Below are 19,278 nucleotides of genomic sequence, written 5' to 3'. Positions count from 1 at the left end.
CTATATCCTCTGTACATGGGATGGAACGCAACCACTAGGCCAATGGCGCCCCATAAATCGTCAATGATGAGGGGAAGACCTTTGTTGGATGTGAACTGGGAAAAAAACAGCTAGCCATAAAAGCATTCTTAATATAAAAATGATACAATCAAACTGAATTACAGTTCTCAAACAATAGTGCATATTTTGAACTTCATGATATCTGTCTAAGGAGAACATTTTTTTTCTTTAAGGCCCTCTGTCTGAACACATTCATACATCTGTAGGAATGAAAGAGGTGACAGTAGTAGATCAGTGGTTACCTTTAGGTGGGCACCCACTCAGGGAAACATGGTTTTAAACAAAGAACAAACCTTTAAGGAGAAATGGATCCTCCTCTTAGCCAGATGATCAATGTTTCACTTTGAACTTGTCAACTATGTCAATAGATGTGTCTGGTAGATGCTACATGTTTACCTCTCTGAATGTCTGCATTACTTTTACTGACCTTTATGCTTTAAATACTCTTTGGTTTACTAACTCATATATGTTATGTAACTTTCTTTCAGGATAAAAAATCTGTTGAAAGCACTTGTCTCTGTTTCGCCCGACTGGTGGACAACTTTCAACATGAAGAGGTTTGTAGCACAAGTTTTAATTCAAGCTACAACACATATTCTCTGTTGTATTTTCTGTTTCTGCATTGTTTGCTCTTCCTTCGACATCCAACTGCATATCTGATGTGGAGGTATGTGTCTGTTTGAATCTCCAGAATTTGCTGCAGGAGGTTGCATCACGAGACCTGTTGACCAACATTCAGCAGCTGCTTGTAGTAACTCCTCCTGTTCTCAGCTCGGGGATGTTTATCATGGTTGTGCGCATGTTTTCTCTTATGTGCTCTAATTGCCCCTGCCTGGCAGTCCAGCTTATGAAGCAGAGTAAGTACACACACACACACACACACACACACAGGGCGCACACCGTGCCACTCCATTATTACTTGTCCTCCCATACTGTTAGAAAAACGTGAATGCTTTTATACTTCATGTCTTTATTGTAAATGGTGTTCTGTAGAATAAAAAACCCTCCTAGGTGCAGCCAGATGATTTTTAGAATTGCTTTGCTGCTGATTATTTAGCTGCTTATTGATGTAATTGTACCAAATTCCCCTCTCAGCTTGATAACAACAGCTATCACCTGTTTGTATTTTTGTGAGGGTTCACATTTTTAAATATAACTCATGGCATAATTCACATCAAAACTTTTTTTTACTGCCAAATCTTCACTGCAATGTTGACCATCTAAACCGGCTCTTATCCAGACCTAGGTTTAATTAAATGAGAGTTCCAGATACAGAGCTCAGCTTTTCTGGCCTTTTCAGTAGTGAGCTCAGTGGCCAGGAAGGTCAGAGACCTATGAATTGGTCAGAAATCGTCACACATGATGCTACTGGCTACTCTACTAGCCAATCACATACTTTCCATAGGCCAGGCATTGCTGATTGTGATATTACAGAGACCCACAGATGAGTCAGCAGACAGAAACGTTTCAGAAACACAGTGGGAGAAAGGAAGTACCGTAAAATCCGAAATTTAAGTCGCACTGGTATATAAGACACAGTCTGATTTTGGAGGTCTCCTTGTGTTCAGCGAAGTCCACTACCTGCAGTTTCTGTACAGCTCTGTAGCTCTGTTGGTTCTGTCTGTTTTAGCTTTGTGGTGTTTGCACTCCGAAGTACAGTAGTTGAGCTCTCAGCCTACGGTGAAGTTGTGATGTGCAGACGCACAGCCCCAGAATCATATTGCCCACCTCCGCCGTCACTTGTTTATACTAGTATATTGGTTGCACCCGTGTTTAAGAGGCAGCACACTTTTTCGATGAAAAATGGGTATTAATGTGTGTCTTATACACCTGGGTTTTACGGTGAATCAGGAAAAAGTAGACAGAGCTTTAAAATTAGAAAAGTTGACAGAGAAAGAAAAGAGCTTTTTAATCGAGAATTGACAGACTCTCATTTGTTCTTTCTTTCTAAAACCACTATGCCTATTTTGTGCCAAAACACTTATGATTATTAAATGCAGTGATGTCAAGCATCACTACGAAACCAAGCACACTGTAAGCAATCATACCAACTCATAACCGATCTGACGACACAGAAAATGAATATGATCGATCCACCAGAATCCTGACTCTGAATCCATTCACTGACCAACAACGTGCAAACAATGGTCCCTTAAAGTTTCTTTAATTTGGGTCAACATAAAAACTGACAGATATTTAAAATGCAGGCTGAGTGAAAGCTCAGTCACCTCACTAAACAAGAGAAAGTGTGATTATAAGAGTGATGGAAAGAGAGAAACAGGTGTACAAAGCTGTTCAATTTAAATTTGAGCTGTGATAATAAACATTGCTGTTATTGAATGTTTCTTAAGAACTGGACTGAATCACATAAGTTAGATGTTTAGAAGTTCATGGTCTGATTTATGATTTCCATACTTTTATTAAAAAATGTACTTTAGTCTTATGGAATGCTTCAGCAGTTTTGATGTAACACTTTGTGTTGAAACAGAGAAACTAACACAAGTTTTTTCTTCCTTCTTGACCTCTTCTAAACAGATATAGCAGAAACTCTGCGGTTCCTCCTGTGTGGTGCATCAAATGGAAGTTGCCAGGAGCAGATTGATCTGGTACCCCGCAGCCCCCAGGAGCTCTATGAACTCACCTCTCTCATATGGTAACATCTCTAAGGATCCTCTCTGTTCTGTAACAATTAGGTCAACATCACAAGATTAACACAAAAAAATATGATTTTTATTTCACAAACTCTTATTTATGGCCAGACTTGGATACCTGGGGGGAAAAAAAAGAAATTGTCCTCTGAACATTGTACATGCAACTCTTCTTAAACATATTCTGCCACTCTGAACACACAACACATTTTATGGCTCTAAAACAATGACTCAGATGTTACTTCTTCATTCTGACCTTGAGGATGGAATACATTTCAATAGAATATGGATTAAAGATGACATTGTAGTTTACACCGTGCTCTTCTTCTTCCAGTGAGCTGATGCCCTGCCTGCCCAGAGAGGGCATCTTTGCAGTTGATGTGATGCTGAAGAAGGGCAGTGCCCAGACGACAGAGGGAGCGATCTGGCAGTGGAGGGATGACCGCGGACTGTGGCATCCTTACAACCGCATTGACAGCCGAATTATTGAGGTACAAAGGCATCACAATACAATATACTACAATACATATCAACTGCAAACTGTTAAGTTAGATCCAGCTATGACTTCTTGTCACAATACATAATGACTGTTTAAAGGATGAGTGATGGACTAAATCTGTAAAAATATTGCGATGCATTTTTTTGACAACATTCAGTCTATCTACAGTGTGTCAGCATCTCCCCAAACACTTAGACACAGTCATACATGGCTTATCTATATGACTCTGACGTTATGTGTATTTGGTGATTATCCTGCCCTGCAGACAGCCCACCAGAATGGGGAGGATGAGATTAGTTTGTCAACCCTTGGCCGTGTGTACACAATTGACTTCAACTCTATGCAGCAGATCAATGAAGACACAGGAACAGCACGCGGTATCCAGAGGAAACCAAATCCTCTTGCCAACCCCAATCCAGGTAATACAAGTATAAGACTAGAAGGGGAACCAGAAACATTGTTTTTTTCCCCCTTTAATGCAGAGATTACGGCTTAACATGACGAGAAGCAGTTTGTCTGTCACGGCATCTTTTCTAATCAAATCCATTTTTACACCTTATGTGTTCAATACAGCCTCTCTTTTCACCGACTGCTGTACACCTGATCTCTCCCTCTGTCTGTCTGCAGGGAGTCACCAAGAGGTTCGTCGAGAAGATGCACGAGCCCAGTTGATGAAGGAGGACCCCGAGCTGGCAAAGTGCTTTATCAAAACTCTCTTTGGGGTCTTGTATGAGGTGTACAGCTCATCCGCCGGCCCTGCTGTCAGACACAAGTGCCTTAGAGCCATCCTCAGGATCATCTACTTTGCTGACGCAGAGCTGCTGAAGGATGTACTGAGGAATCATGCTGTGTCCAGGTAACAGTGCCTCGCCTGACAGATACTTCTAACCTTACTGAGAGTTATCAGAAGGTTAATTTAGAGGAAGCCATTACTGTTAAGTGTCAGTTTCTGAGTTCCAGTAAATTGATTGTTACTTTTGTTTTGATTCCTTCTGCAGTCACATTGCCTCCATGCTATCCAGCCAGGACCTGAAGATTGTAGTGGGTTCTCTACAGATGGCTGAGATCCTTATGCAGAAGCTGCCGGATGTCTTCAGTGTCTATTTCAGAAGAGAAGGTAGCATATAAACTCAGGAAGAACGTGTGTCCTAACGTGCCTCCTCATCAGAGTAGATCACTTGAAGTTATTTCAAGTTTGAACATGAGCATGCTAGAGTGCAGGACAAACACGCTTGGAAGATGACCCGTCTTGATGAGCTAGGCCGTCTTCTAAGGGTCATTTCCTTACAGAGAGCACTGCATGTTAAACAGCAACTATTTGAATATATGATGGCGAAAACCATAAGGTTATTGCTGAAGGAAAATAAATATTTCTACTAAACTTTTTGGCACAGTTTTTGTGCTTTTAAACATTTGTGACTTTTTATTTTATTTTTGGAGCGTTTATTTGTCCTGCATTTTCGTCTGTTGCCAATCACATCCCTGTAATTTGCGATGTCTGTTTCCGCCCTGTTTTCAAGGTGTGATGCACCAGGTGAAGAACCTCTCCGAGGCTGAGAGCTTTCTGGTCACTAGTCCCCCAAAGGCTTGCCCTAGTGGTACAGCCAGTCTTTGCACCACCACCATCAGCACTGCATCCACCACATCTGCTAATAATGCAACTCCTGATCTGGGCTCACCCAGCTTCCAGCACAGCATGGATGACTCCCTGGACCTCAGCCCACAGGGGTAAGTGTGGGGCCTTGTAATGCTGGGCAAAATGTCATGCTGAAACTGTGCTAAGAAAGCAAACCACGGTCGCCTCTCTGTGTTGAACCATCTAAAAACTGATGGAGCTAATTCTGACCTTCTGACAGTTTGCTTCACAAACTCTATAGAAACTAGAAACTAAAGAGCAAAACATACTAGACATTTTTTTTGACTGCTCATTTAGGTACTTTGATTTATGTATGTTAATTGTTTTTATGTTGTATTTCTTTGCCAAGCAGCATATTAATTATTATTTCTTACTCCAACAAGGCGGTTGAGTGATGTCCTAAAGAGGAAGCGGCTACCTAAAAGAGGGCCCAGAAGGCCCAAATACTCTCCCCCAAGAGATGATGATAAAGGAGACAATCAGGGTGAGTTACGGTGTTACAATCAAAAGTATTATCTCCAGTGTTCACACAAGTCTAGCAGCAGATCCAATATTGCATTCTGTTATATTTGGTAAAGGGAATTGTTCAGCATTAATATCTCTCTTCTTGTTAGCTTGAAGCACTTCTGTACTGTCATGAGTTGAAATGGCTCTTTGTGGTCTTGGATCTGTTCTAAGCTCACAGGTTATTGTACTAACCTACCTCTTTTGTTCTTTATAGCCAAGAGCCCTACCAGTACCCAGTCACCAAAATCTTCCTTCTTGGCCAGTCTTAATCCCAAAACTTGGGGCAAACTGGGTGCCCAGACAAACAACGCCAACTCAGAACCCTCACGCACAGCCGGAGTGAGCGGCCTGGCGAGGGCACCTCCCAAGGACTCGATATCAAATAACAGGTACAGTGTGATTGATGTTGAGAGTCAGAAGCACACTGGTCAGTTACTTGCTGTGGTGTGAATGTAGTAGCTACTGTTTGTAATCAGTGGTACCTTTTTTTTCTGTTACTCATTTTTAGAGACAAAATTAAGGCCTGGATCAAAGAACAGGCAAGTAAGTTTGTGGAGCGCTACTTCAACTCTGAAACTGTGGACGGAAGCAACCCTGCACTGAATGTACTCCAGAGACTTTGCACAGCCACTGAGCAGCTGAACCTGCAGGTAAAACTTACCATTCAATATTACTGAACACCTATCTTCAAATTAAAAACTTCTGGACTCATTTAAGAGGTGTTCCTTAAAGTTGAGTTTGTAATTGATAAGAGTTACAGTTTGGTAAATAAAAGAGAGACAAATAGAGAAAACAAATGAGTTAGATAAGCTGGGTTCAGCAAACATTTTAGTGATGTAACTCCCAGCACTGCGACCTTTCTCTGATGGTTTATCTTGTTCCAATATCCCAGGTGGACGGTGGTATGGAGTGCTTGGTGGAGATCTCCAGTATTGTATCAGAATCTGATGTGTCGTCATTTGAGATACAGCACAGTGGGCTGGTCAAGCAGCTTCTGTTATACCTGACCTCCCACAGCGACCGGGACTTGCTCACCCGGGATGTGCGGCTCAAGAGGTTCCTCCACGTGTTCGCTGGCTGTCCGGTGAGGGACTCAAACATGTTATTTTACATGACATTTTCAAATAGTTACAATCTTTGGAAGTTGAGCATTTTCAGAATTTAACCTTCTTTTTTTTTTTTTTATACCCTTTGGTCTGAAGGTTCCAGGAGTGGAGCCCGTGGGGCGTCTGGACCCAGCAGAGAATGGACCTTACCTGGCACTGGTGCACAAAATGAACAGCTGTCTCAGCCAAATGGAGCAGTTTCCTGTCAAAGTGCATGATTTCCCCAGTGGTAATGGCAATGGCAGCAGGTCAGTAGGTTCATATTGATAAAAATGACCATAGACATGTTTTTTTGAATATATTTCCTAACACTTAACTGAACCAATTTGTCTCTTCAGGGGCTCTCAGGCACTGAAGTTCTTCAACACGCACCAGCTCAAGTGTCAGCTGCAGAGACACCCAGATTGCACTAATGTTAAACAGTGGAAAGGCGGCCCTGTGAAGATAGACCCCCTGGCCCTCGTGCAAGCCATCGAGAGATATCTTGTTGTCAGAGGTGAGGGACTGTTAAACAAATGATGGGCCTCTTTTAATAAAGATGGGACCACCAGCAGCTCCTGTTAAATGAAGATTTACATCAGGGCTGTTCAGTGTTTCTCTATTTTGCTGTGACATTAACATTAAATCTTGACTTTCAAGGGTACGGCCGAATCCGAGAGGAGGATGAAGACAGTGACGATGACGGTTCAGATGATGAAATAGATGAATCACTGGTATGTCATTTCAATCATGCCAGATAATCCTCATCTTTGAATCTGTACATACTTCTGCCCCGTTGTCACTCAATATCAATAAACTGTACATGTAATACTCATACTGTATGTTTTGTTTACCCAGGCGGCACAGTTCTTGAATTCTGGCAGTGTGCGTCACAGACTACAGTTCTACATTGGTGACCACCTGCTACCGTACAACATGACGGTATACCAGGCTGTGCGGCAGTACAGCCTTCAGGCAGAAGAGGAAAGGGAGTCGACAGATGATGAGGCAAACCCACTTGGGCGAGCTGGCATCTGGACCAAAACGCACACAATTTGGTAAAAATCCACATCTTTTTCTAAACCTTATGTACACAGAATAGTTCTCTTTTTTTATGTTCTGCTTTCACCTTCACTGACTTTTTCATTGTTGAATCTCATAAGTTCATCTATGAAGGGTCAGTTAAGAAACTTTATCCACATTTAAAGGTTCATTTTGTCACGAGGGAAAAGAAGCATTGCTCCTGGTTTACCAGGTGATGGACATCAAGCACTCGTACAGAGACAATGTGGTGTAGGGGTGTTGAAAATAATAATTTAATTGCATCGCGATGCAGACTTGAAGATTAATGCATCGATGCAGGGACAGGACGTAATCCATGCTGAAGAGGGTTGGAAAAAAGCATCTGCTAACCGATAAATGCGGTTATTTAGCGCAGCTTTGAGTGAGTTTGTTTTGCATATTGGCCACTGTGGGGATTAAAGGAAAGTAACGTAGGCTAACAGAGGGATTTGTGACAAAACAACGTAAATTGAGTCCCAGTCCTGTGCTTGCTGACTGTATGAGCAGAGGCAGTTGGTCCTGTATGCTCAGACCACAGTGCTCCGCTGCAGCCTGAAACGGCATGACTCTGTGTCTCTTTAGCCGACCGCAGCACGGGTTAGCATCTTCATAACCGCTTAAGGTGTGTTTAAACTGATGCCTCGCTGTCTTAAGTCCAGGATAACTAAAAGAAGGGGGCTGTGGCCATGATTCATGATCAAGAGCGGCTGTAAACACAGTTGAATTTTCATCGAGAATCACCACTAATAAGTACACCTCTGCTAAAGCTGCGTTCGATACACGATAAATACATTCTATTTCCAACAAGTTCTTCACAATAAAAGCCCCTGGCCTATCTGTAGTTATAGTGCTTTTAATGTGAAACATTCATATAAGGAAATTGAATGTTAGTAGCAACTTCTCGTCTGAAATAAAAAGGACAGAAACGAAACTAACCCTGAACAAAGCTCATAATAATTTATTTATTTGAACTTATATTGAGAAGGACATTGCGGTCTAAAGCACTTCATACAAAATTAGTTCATATTTCTGACCGTTTGTGTCTGTTTAAGAAAAAGTAGCCATGTGTAGTAATATAGAAAATTGAGGATGCATCGTGATGTCGAATCGAATCTTTGACTGGATAATCGTAATGGAATCGTGAGACCAGTGAGGATGCACAACTCTAATGTGGTGTCTTGTTTTCTGGCAGGTATAAGCCTGTGAGAGAGGACGAGGAAGGCAGCAAAGACGCTGTGGGAGGAAAGAGGGGCAGAGCCCAGACCGCTCCCACCAAAACCTCACCTCGCAACGCCAAGAAGCAGGACGAGCTGTGGCATGGTGGGAATTTTTTTTAAATTTCTTAGAACGAATGCTTCCTCAAACTTAAATGAGTTGTACACATGTATCTGTTACACAGCAGCTGTTGCAGTAAGGGTACAAGTTGTCCTTGTGTGGCTATTTTACCATCGGAATCTGTTCAGTCCTCCTCATTACACCCCCTGTTCACTCCCTTCCAGATGGTGTGTGTCCCAGTGTCCTCAATCCCTTAGAGACATACCTCACTTCGGAGCCACCGGAGACTATAACCTTTGATGACCCCTCTTTGGAGGTCAACCTGCTGCTGAGAGTCATGCACTCCATCAGTAGATACTGGTTCTACTTGTACGAAGTAAGTGTCTTTCCTTAAGCGTAACACGAGAGAGAAAGTTTGTTTCTGTCAAAGATTTCTTCATCTCTGACTTCACAGCTAAAGTTATGGACTCTCTTGAAAACTGAAATCATGGACTTTAAAATGGCTTCAGTAATTGTATGAAAAAAAGTCATCCTGATCTAAAGCTTCCTCTCAATGCATTGTTCAAGGCCTACATGCAATCAGTTTAGTTTATAGTTTCATGACATTAACTAAAGAATTAACATATTTTGTCTGTTTTGCAGAATGCTGTGTGTAAGGAAATAATCCCCAACAGTGAGTTTATAAACAGTAAGCTGACAGCCAAAGCTAATCGTCAGCTGCAAGACCCGCTGGTCATCATGACAGGGAACATTCCCACTTGGCTCATTGAGCTTGGAAAGACCTGGTAAGTGTTTCATACTTTTAGCTTAAAGAGGAACAAGAATCCAACCTGTATACTAAAACATCCATACTGCGGTTGGTATCTTTGAAAAGTATGGTTTGGTTCTCACGTGATTTTCTCTCTCTCTCTGCAGCCCCTTCTTCTTCCCCTTTGACACCCGGCAAATGTTATTTTATGTAACTGCCTTTGATCGCGACAGAGCCATGCAACGCCTGCTGGATACAAACCCAGAGATCAACCAATCAGATTCTCAGGACAGCAGAGTCGCACCACGTCTCGACAGGAAGAAGGTGCAGCATGTTGCCATGTTAAACTAGAGTATACATAGTCGTCAGTAAATCTGTCATCAGCTTCAATTTGACTGGAATTTGAAACAATATTTAATCTTCTCTTTCTTTTTGTGTTTACATTCAGATAACATTTAATCTCGATTAAACTTATTTTTCATCCATTATTTTCTTTCCTTTCTCCTTCTTTCAGAGGACGATAAACCGCGATGAGCTGCTAAAACAGGCCGAGTCTGTGATGCAAGACCTCGGCAGCTCCAGGGCAATGTTGGAGATTCAGTACGAGAACGAGGTACTTTGAGCTTTTTAATGCATCTTCATCTGCAATCAATCAATCTTCAATCAATCTGTATTTGTTTATTAGTGCAGGTCATGATCTTAAAACATAATCATGCTACAAATCTATTGTTCTTTTTTTACCTTTCATCAGGTGGGCACGGGTCTTGGCCCCACTCTTGAGTTTTACGCTCTGGTGTCTCAGGAGCTCCAGCGGGCCGACCTCGGCCTGTGGAGGGGTGAAGAGGTCACACTGGCCAACCCTAAAGGTACCACATTTGTCTCCTCAGCTTTAAACCCCCCGATTAACGTAGCACGTCATGTTGGCTTTTCGTGCTCATATCCCTTTTCCTTAATTAATGTGGTTTTGATGGTGGTTGGAATTCATTAATGTTTGATGGTGTAGTAAATATATCTGACTTGCTCTCATGGTACTTGTGTCTCTGCCCAAACAGGAAGCCAAGAGGCAACTAAGTACATGTTCAGCTCCAGAGGACTGTTTGCTGTTCCCTTCGGCAGGACAACCAAACCAGCACACATAGCCAAAATCAAAATGAAGTTCCGTTTCTTAGGAAAGCTTATGGCCAAAGCCATTATGGACTTCAGACTGGTAACAGCATTATCTCTGTTTATACACTCGTTTGTTCAGCTGAGCATTAATGCTCTTCTGCCAGGAGGAAATTAATGTTATTAAGAGAAAACATTTTCATTTCCTGATTATTTTTTTAACCACTTTCTCCTGCTCCTTTCCCAGCTGGACCTGCCCCTGGGCCTACCATTTTATAAGTGGATGCTACGGCATGAGATGTCTATAAGCTCCCACGACCTGGTGAACATTGACCCCGGTGTGGCCAAGTCCATCCAGCACCTGGAAGACATAATCCGCCAGAAGAAGAGGCTGGAACAGGACCGATCACAGGTGAAGCACAGCACAGGGGACATCCATGTTCCTGGGGTAATTTGTCACTTGAATAGCACGTCTCCTTCACTGTTTCTCCACTTGTCTCTATTGCTCTTTTCAGAATGTTTCCATACAAGTGCTGTGATTAAGCTCAGCTGTTATTACGTCTTTGTACATTCATATTGATTCCAGGATAATGTTTTATTCCTGTCCCAGTCTGTAAATTCACATTGCATTCCGGCATTGCGGAAGCACGGCACAGCGGGAGCTCCACGTACACACACAGTCAGACATGTACACACACACAGCGCTGTGCTCCCCTGCTGATCCAATGATTTCTCTGTTACTACCTCCGTAGATAGTACAGAGGGGGGATCACTTTGTCCCCTCAATTTTCCTCTGCAACATTCAGATTGAAGTAGAAACATAAATATCGCGCTTTGAAACGGCTGTCTGGATAGGGCTTATGATATCAATTGTTTTTTTCTGTAACAGACGAGGGAAACTCTACAGCAAGCATTAGAGAGCCTGAACATGAACGGCTGCTCAGTGGAGGACCTGGGCTTGGACTTCACCCTCCCAGGATTCCCAAACATTGAGCTGAAAAAGGGCGGCAAAGACGTCCCAGTCACAATCTACAACCTGGAGGAGTACCTCAGGGTATGTAAAACCTGTTTTCTGTTTCATAACATACGTCTGTGTATGTGGGGTTGCTCTTAAGGTGAACTTTTTCTTTTTGTCTTCCTCCAGCTGGTGGTGTACTGGACTCTGAATGAAGGAGTATCCAGACAGTTTGAGTCCTTTAGGGAAGGCTTCGAGTCGGTCTTCCCCCTGCATCACCTGCAGTATTTCTATCCAGAGGAGGTAAGCCCGTTTCCTGATTCTTTTCACTCAATCCTGTCTTTTTACAGTACGATGCATTCAATAAAAGTATCAGCAGCTACATTTACTCTGAACCAGTCATTCTAAATTCAAATAAATGTGTCTACAAACCAGTAGAATTTAACCACATACATTTTTTTTAAGTTTGCCTGTTCCTTTAAATGTCTGATTATGTATTCGTCCAACTCGTAGACAATGAATTATGAGTGTCCCTTTTGTTCTCTTCCTGAATCTTGTTTCATCTGTCCTCCCTGCTGCAGCTGGATCAGTTGCTGTGTGGCAGTAAATCAGAGACGTGGGACGTCAAGACGCTGATGGAGTGCTGTCGACCGGACCACGGCTACACACATGACAGGTGAGTAGGTCAGACCATGACAGAAAGGGAAAGGTCATCTTACTAATTACTACAGAGACGCTCATAGACTCTAAAGTCATGTAGCTTTAGTCAAGCGGTGACCTGCACTGAGTCTTAGTGACCATCTAGTTACCTTCTGTGAAGTGCTGGGGCTTTAAGGCTTCATTTCACCACCAACTTACCCACCATCAAAAATTCAGTTTAATTCAGTGTGCAGTCAAATGAAATACATGACACTATGTAGATGTAAGTAAAAGTTGAACACATTTGATGCTCATTCTATCTTGTGTCTTTGCAGCCGTGCCGTGCGGTTCCTGTTTGAGGTGTTGAGCAGCTTCGATGCTGAGCAGCAGAGACTCTTCCTTCAGTTTGTCACAGGGAGCCCCAGACTGCCTGTTGGAGGTGAGTCATCTCATTTAAACGACCCATCAAAGACGGTCATATGGAAACATTACTAAAAAGCAGGAGACACACAGAAGATCCTTGACTTATGATCATCTATAAACCAAGTTAGAGATTTAATGGATGTGACTTTTATGAATATTAAACAGATGAACTTAGGATGCAGGTGTTGTTACATTTAAATTAGGTTATTTGTTTGTGGAGTTAAAATGTTGATATCTGCTATGCTCTGATCTGTGCTCTCAATATTTTCATGCATTTTGTCCTATACCAGTAACATGCCTGAAATATTTATCTGAAACAAAAATAGTGTTCTATATGTCTGCCTGACACCTTGTGTTTTCTCTCAGGTTTCCGGAGCCTCAATCCCCCTCTGACTATTGTGAGGAAGACCTTCGAGTCAACAGAGAACCCGGACGACTTTCTCCCCTCAGTCATGACCTGTGTCAACTACCTGAAGCTGCCTGACTACTCCAGCATAGAGACCATGCGAGAGAAACTGTTGATTGCGGCCCGCGAGGGCCAGCAGTCCTTCCACCTTTCCTGATCTCTCCACATCTCACATTAAAATGCCTTCTACAGCGACTGATGAAATCATGACTTCCTTCTTAGTTTTTTTGTAATCACATACATTAAGGCTCATGTACAGCCTTCTTGTTAGAGAAAGCAGCTTGCAGAAAAATTAAGACTTTAAATATATATTTGCTGCCCCTGTCTCTCAAAAAAGTATAAAAAAAAAACAAAAAATGGAAGGGTGTTCCATGACTCACAGAACTTAAAATATTAAAAAAAAGAGAGAGTCAAACTTATATCAGTAGTTGAGTAATGTTAAAAAAAGATGAAAACATCTGGGTGACATTTTAAATTGCATTGCTATGTGATATTTAAAAAAGGGACGTCTCCTCTCCAGAGTGGTGGACAGCGTCACTGGGTGTAGGGGAGGACTGGGCTGGGAGGGAGGGAGGGAGGGGGGTGGGGTCCATCGAGCAAGCTAGGTTTACTTTAGCTCCAAAGATCATTTGTACAGACAAATTTGCAGACTTTGCTCATTCTACACATTTGATAGAATAGCTCTTAGTTCTCATGTCTCTGCCCCTCAGTTCGTCTGTTTGCATTTTCTTCTGTATTATATTGGCCCCAGTTTGTGTGTTGCATTTTGGTTCGGCTTTTCTTCCCCCCTGTGTGTCTTTTTGCTTCAAGTTGTGGAAACGAGAGTTGCAGTTGGTTGAATGCGGGTAGTGATGAGCGCATATTATCTTCTTTCTTTTCTTTTTTTTTTCCACCCCTCTACCCGAGTTGAGATTGTGTTCTGGCCTCCTTTATTCTAGAGAGCTTCAGCTCAAACGAAGAGTTGTAACCAATGTGTTGATCAGGTAAATTTGTTTTGCTCTTCTTTTGATAGAGTTTAGTGTCTTTCTGTTGGGCCCTACCTGATGTGTAGGGTTATCTTGGTAGACCAAGCTCTGAGCAACCCTCAACACATAATGTAGCTGGGCACAAAATATGGCTGGTCGCATTTTATCGTTTCATGGCCAGATAGCATTTCAAGTTCATTTATGGAATAAAGTTTATATGCAGTTTCACACCCTGTTTGAGGTGAGAATGTCTGCTTTACTTTTTTTTTTTTTTTTTTTTTTTTTTTTAATTTTCTATATTGTCTTTATTTCTTGCTGTAGTTGATTATTATTATTTTTTCTTTGCACTGCTGGCTTGGAACAAACCGTGGTGTGCACCTGCAGTCTAAGGCCAGGGGAGGGCGCCACTGTATGTTCTCCTGGCCCAATCGTTCATGTGCTGGTTTCTAAGATCTGCAATAATTTACTGCATCAGGTTCATGTTTTTACCTGAACATAAATAAAGTAACTGTTTGACTCATCTTTGTTCATTGTTTTATTTACCCATCCTTCCATCTATTTGCCTGTGTTTCTCATGCTGTCACTAACTATTACTATGCTATGAACGTATGTCCTCTGTGAGAGTGGCTGAATCATTCGTTACCCTCTCATTGTAAATGACAGAAAACCTGCTGAGTTTAGCGGATGCACCAAATGTCTCCCTACATGTTGTGTTCCTCTGCTTCAAGCTGACTTCAGGGGAGTCGACTGACAGATTCACTGCACCATAGAAGGAGTCATTATGGAAATGAGGAAAGTTGAGGCAGGAGTTCAAAGCCGATATCTCACAAACAACCTCCAGGGGTTTGATAAAGATCAAACTGAAAAACAGCCCTCTTTGAATCTTGAAGTTACATCATCAAATAATTAGAGGTTGTGCAATTTACACAACATGAGGATTCTCAAACTGTAGGTCAAAGGAGGGCCAAAGTCTCAGATCCTTCATATGAAGGATATGGATTTTTGTCTGAGTTTGCTTTTCTCGGTGGAAACAATTCATGTATCAGTTATTAAATTTGAGTTATACACTAAGCAAACAGACATGCATCCATAAAATATATTTACTCCTTTTCCTTGATGAAGTCATTTCTTGTTGTTTTCTAGAGATCTCATCTTATGTGTCTTCGTCCGCAGAGTCATAAAAACACAAAACAAACACTGATATTGACTTAACTTACCTCACAGGTGTGGGCAATGGCAGCATGGTATGCCGTTATCCGTCCATCACAGTGACCAGCTTATTGTTTTGATTTCTAGATCGCCTGAAAATGATCTGACCATCATAAGAAAACAAGCTTTTAAATGAATCAGTGAGATAAGTCGAAATCTAGAAAAAAACAATTTGAAAATCTCTCGTTAACAGGGGAAAAGGGAGTGAGTAAAATGTATGGCTGTCCTCTCAGGATGTCAATGATACACTATGTCATAATCAAAGGGAATTTCAGTTCAGATCCCACCTTTAAGTAAAACTTTGGAGCTTTTCAGAGACAATGTCCTGATTTTCAGTGCCTGGTCTTAATGATTGGCCATGACATTTTGAAGTTCCTTTTAATAGAACGGTCAGGTTTATAAGATCAGCTTCAAACATGCCACAAATGTAAGAGATTAGGGACAAAGTCCGCCATTCTTGTGTTTCCCTAAAATAAAAGAATCCCATGTTTTATTGAAGCTTGAATGACCTTAAGGCAGCCCACATGAAAGAACGTACAGTATGTTTCCTCCACCGAAAGAGTGTTTCATGTTTATTTCAGGTCAAATTTGTGCAGAAAAAGGGACACCTAATTAATCCCTCATCTCATGCATTGAGGGCTTCTATGTTCCAGTTCGTTATTTAAAGGTGTAATCACAAGGCCTTATCCTGAATATGTGAAGTTACCAGTACTAGTGACCAGTTCATGTAAAATGTAAAATCAGTGTACTGCCCCTTTTTTAGGTTGAGTGTCCTTGATAAACCACTGAGCTGTGATTTGTTGAAAAGCTAAATAAATACTCGATGGCTACCCACTGCAGGATTTCTAAGAAGATCTAAGATGTTGTGCCTCCTAGAAAAAGCACATCAACTTTGAAGTGTATGACAGCCGCATCCATGTACTCACTGTGTTAAGTATTCTGAATCATTTTGTACACCAGCATGAGTCTGCTTGTTTTTCAGACTTGGGAGCGCATCACCTCCCCTGTGGTAACAGCGCCTGTTATCATTGGGAAACAGCTAATCTTATAGCAAAGCTGATGAGGATATTCTCCACCAAACACCTCCCCAACACCTCCTATTCTTCCTCTTTCTTCACAGACTTCACCCCCACCCCCCCCCCCCCCCCCCTTCCCTCCCTCCTGTAAAGCTTGGCTCCAAGGAGAGGTTATTGATGATGAGACTCCTAATGAGGAGGGTGGAGAGGTGCTCTCCTTCTCCGCACTATGTGTACGTGTGAGTGAGAAAAGCCAGGGAAAGAGAATGGGAGTGTGTGTGTGAGAAGGTGCCTGTTGGAGGGTGTGTGTATGGAGAGGGGGGGGGGGGAGTGTCGTCAGCGTTCACCGTCACTGTGACTCGGAGACATTAGAGCACCCTCCCCTTCTCCAGCATCCTTACCTTCAGCCAGTCTGCTCTCAGTCGTTCTGCCTGCATACAGCTCTCCTCTCTCTCTCTCTCTCTCAAACACACACACACACACACTCACCTCAGCTGCTGTACGAGCGGCGGCTCCCTGAGCTCTGAGGAAGGAAGAAGAAAGACTCGCACATTAACAATACAGAAAAGAGAAGGAGAATAATCTGAGTATGAGGGTCAGGATGAGGTTGAGTGCGTGTGATCCCACGCAGACTGTCGCACGGAGCTTCACACCGTCCCTGCTTCTCCTTCTCCTGCTGTTCCTCAGCAGCAGCAGCAGCAGCAGTATCGGGGCCGTCCCCTCTCCCTTCCAGCTGGCACCGGACACCCCAGCCCCAGCTGAGCCCACCCCGACCCAGACCAACCCTCGTCAGGACCCCTGTGAAGGGAGACCCTGCCTTAACGGGGGCTTCTGCCTGGCCCTCCCCTCTGCCGGCAGGCCAGAGGACACCTGGGAGTACACCTGCACCTGCAGCCAGGGCTTCACCGGACAGAACTGTGAGGTAAGGACATGTTTTACTACTTCATCTTCTGGGTTTTTTTACGTTTTTGTGTGAGAAGCCTTTGCTCGTATCTGATCTTAGTCCTTAGATTTTGCTTGAGTGAGCAGAAGACTGAGAGTAGATAAAATGGTTGTTTGCATTTTCCTCTGTTGTTCAGGTTCATCAGGCATAACTGCAGCATACAGAGGAGTCTGGTTTTTGTTGTGTTCTTTAATATGCAAGTCGGAAAACGGGTAACAGTTTTTGATTCTGAAAGGAATGTTTGAGGTGTTTCTTTTTGTCTTGTGACGAGCGTTTAAGAGTAAGTTTTTCAGATGAGATGTCACTCCTCCTATCTGTCGTCTTCATGATGTTTAAACAAACAGCTCGCTCTGGATGATGTGTTTGAGAAACCATGCAGCTTATCTGTTTCCATACAGTAGCTGATGGTGTGTGTGTGTGTGTGTGTGTGTGTGTGTGTGTGTGTGTTTGCTCCCTACTGTTGGATGTGATTCTTCTTAAAGGGATCATGTGCTGTCAATGAGACATCGGAGACAAGTGCTGCGTTGCTGTGGCAACAGGAGGGGAGAGCGGCAGCAGTGAGATGTGAGCGAAGACTATGGATGTGTGCTTGTGTGGTTTTTGTGTGTGTGTGTGTGTGTGTGTGTGTGTGTGTGTGTGTGTGTGTGTGTGTGTGTGTGATCATGTACTGTGTGAGTTTTTAGGTATTTTTGACACATCACTTTTCACTATGTGTTATGATGACATGTTCTAAAGTTAAGAATTACACATCTGAAGAATCCAAAAGGAGTACGAAGTGTTCAATATTTATATCTATGATTGTGAGTCCTTCGTCTAGTGTTCTGAGACAAAAAAACCTCAAATGTGTGAGAATCTGATAACATCTGAGATTCTGATGATTGGGCCAAAGGAAATCTGCATTCATTAGTGGAAACATCTGGACAGTCATGAATAAGAAACATGTTGTTCTGTTGGAGGCTCCACATCTCTTATTCTTAAAGTAACTAGCCTCCATCATGGTGAAGAAACTTCCTGACCAATGTTACCTGTCTCTTTGAACATCAAAATATTTACAGGCAAATTTTTGTACTTATGCTTTGATAAGCCCCCGATCTATCCTGTCCGAAATCAAGTGAATTGTTATGGCTTTCGACTACTTCTACCTTTCTACCTATCTTCTACTTTGCAAAATTTAGATTGGACTGCACATTTAAAATTTTCCTCTCAACTCATTCTGACTCCCAGGTGTGTCTGTGCTCTTCACAGCCAAATTTAAGATCAAGAGCCCCTAAATTTCCAGCGCAGTGCCTCGAAAAAGTGCCTGAATACTGCAGTTATTATCTCATAAGACGTGAACATATTTGAACAGTTGTATTAAATCTTTAGATTGGGTTTTATACTTCTTTGGGAGATGATTTAAATGATTGATTGTGTTCAAGAAAGGTCAATGATGATGTCTCATAGAGATAAACGTCCCTGAACTTGACCTCTACACATTTCTTCGTCCTCCTTTTTACACTTCTATCCCTCCAAGGACATTTGAAGCAGTGAAGCGGCCCTCTTTTCTTTTAATTTAGCACTTTATTGATCTCCACATAAACCTGCTCTTCTGCTAGATTGCATAGAATTCATTTGAGCTTTACGATAAATGAACTGTGGCAGAGCCTCTTTAGCAATAGGCTCACTGTGCAGCTAGGCCTGTGAGTCATGCAGGGGTGAGAGAGAACATCCGGCAGCAGCACAGAGGATAAATGAGTCTGCTGCAGCATCACAGAGGGAAACAACGGCAAGGTGACTGTGTGAGTTTTAGCAGAATCACCAACAGGTGGCAGCCATGCCTCCTCTTATGTTTACATGATATGCATACACTGTGCTTGCTTATCTTGTGTTTGCACACAGCGGATATATGACAGTGGATGGTTTCTACAGGACTGGAGATATTTAGCGGAGCATGTAGCCACAGCTAGGATAACTGTCTCCTTGGCTGTCCTGGTTTCATGTCTCAGAATAGAAAGCAGCTGCAGTTTGTTTCCTCTGCAGCCTGCTTCACTGCACACAAACCACAGAGGACTGTGTTGTCGCACAGCCCTGAGCTGAGGCCGGACAATACACGTGCAGG

The 19,278-nt window shown here is 42.6% G+C and overlaps 2 protein-coding genes across 11 annotated transcripts in view; both read left to right on the top strand.

Annotated features, from left to right (window-relative positions):
* Window positions 1-14,532, top strand: part of trip12 (thyroid hormone receptor interactor 12) — a 30,951-nt gene extending 16,419 nt beyond the window's left edge. For 4 of the 10 annotated variants that reach the window (XM_061046312.1, XM_061046305.1, XM_061046306.1 and 1 more), the window contains 29 exons: window positions 549-617; window positions 752-917; window positions 2,596-2,713; window positions 3,043-3,199; window positions 3,473-3,626; window positions 3,835-4,063; window positions 4,206-4,324; window positions 4,728-4,935; window positions 5,227-5,327; window positions 5,565-5,739; window positions 5,859-6,000; window positions 6,243-6,434; window positions 6,553-6,704; window positions 6,795-6,952; window positions 7,096-7,169; window positions 7,294-7,493; window positions 8,690-8,817; window positions 8,997-9,148; window positions 9,415-9,557; window positions 9,688-9,844; window positions 10,035-10,133; window positions 10,272-10,386; window positions 10,573-10,727; window positions 10,872-11,072; window positions 11,514-11,678; window positions 11,769-11,882; window positions 12,161-12,255; window positions 12,554-12,657; window positions 13,008-14,532. In XM_061046312.1, coding sequence (XP_060902295.1) covers window positions 549-617; window positions 752-917; window positions 2,596-2,713; window positions 3,043-3,199; window positions 3,473-3,626; window positions 3,835-4,063; window positions 4,206-4,324; window positions 4,728-4,935; window positions 5,227-5,327; window positions 5,565-5,739; window positions 5,859-6,000; window positions 6,243-6,434; window positions 6,553-6,704; window positions 6,795-6,952; window positions 7,096-7,169; window positions 7,294-7,493; window positions 8,690-8,817; window positions 8,997-9,148; window positions 9,415-9,557; window positions 9,688-9,844; window positions 10,035-10,133; window positions 10,272-10,386; window positions 10,573-10,727; window positions 10,872-11,072; window positions 11,514-11,678; window positions 11,769-11,882; window positions 12,161-12,255; window positions 12,554-12,657; window positions 13,008-13,204 — 4,239 coding nt within the window. In that variant the 3' untranslated portion in view covers window positions 13,205-14,532. The remainder of the gene's footprint in view (window positions 1-548; window positions 618-751; window positions 918-2,595; window positions 2,714-3,042; window positions 3,200-3,472; window positions 3,627-3,834; window positions 4,064-4,205; window positions 4,325-4,727; window positions 4,936-5,226; window positions 5,328-5,564; window positions 5,740-5,858; window positions 6,001-6,242; window positions 6,435-6,552; window positions 6,705-6,794; window positions 6,953-7,095; window positions 7,170-7,293; window positions 7,494-8,689; window positions 8,818-8,996; window positions 9,149-9,414; window positions 9,558-9,687; window positions 9,845-10,034; window positions 10,134-10,271; window positions 10,387-10,572; window positions 10,728-10,871; window positions 11,073-11,513; window positions 11,679-11,768; window positions 11,883-12,160; window positions 12,256-12,553; window positions 12,658-13,007) is intronic. The other 6 variants (XM_061046314.1, XM_061046315.1, XM_061046313.1 and 3 more) reach the window with 4 other exon arrangements.
* A 2,125-nt stretch (window positions 14,533-16,657) lies between these two features.
* dner (delta/notch-like EGF repeat containing) overlaps window positions 16,658-19,278 on the top strand; it is a 64,640-nt gene continuing 62,019 nt past the window's right edge. The window contains exon 1 of the mRNA XM_061046304.1: window positions 16,658-17,159. Coding sequence (XP_060902287.1) covers window positions 16,827-17,159 — 333 coding nt within the window. The 5' untranslated portion in view covers window positions 16,658-16,826. The remainder of the gene's footprint in view (window positions 17,160-19,278) is intronic.

Source organism: Labrus mixtus, chromosome 9 (genome assembly GCF_963584025.1).
Source record: "Labrus mixtus chromosome 9, fLabMix1.1, whole genome shotgun sequence".
NCBI classification, from domain to species: Eukaryota; Metazoa; Chordata; class Actinopteri; order Labriformes; family Labridae; genus Labrus; species Labrus mixtus.
This window is presented reverse-complemented; position numbering and strand designations above follow the sequence as displayed.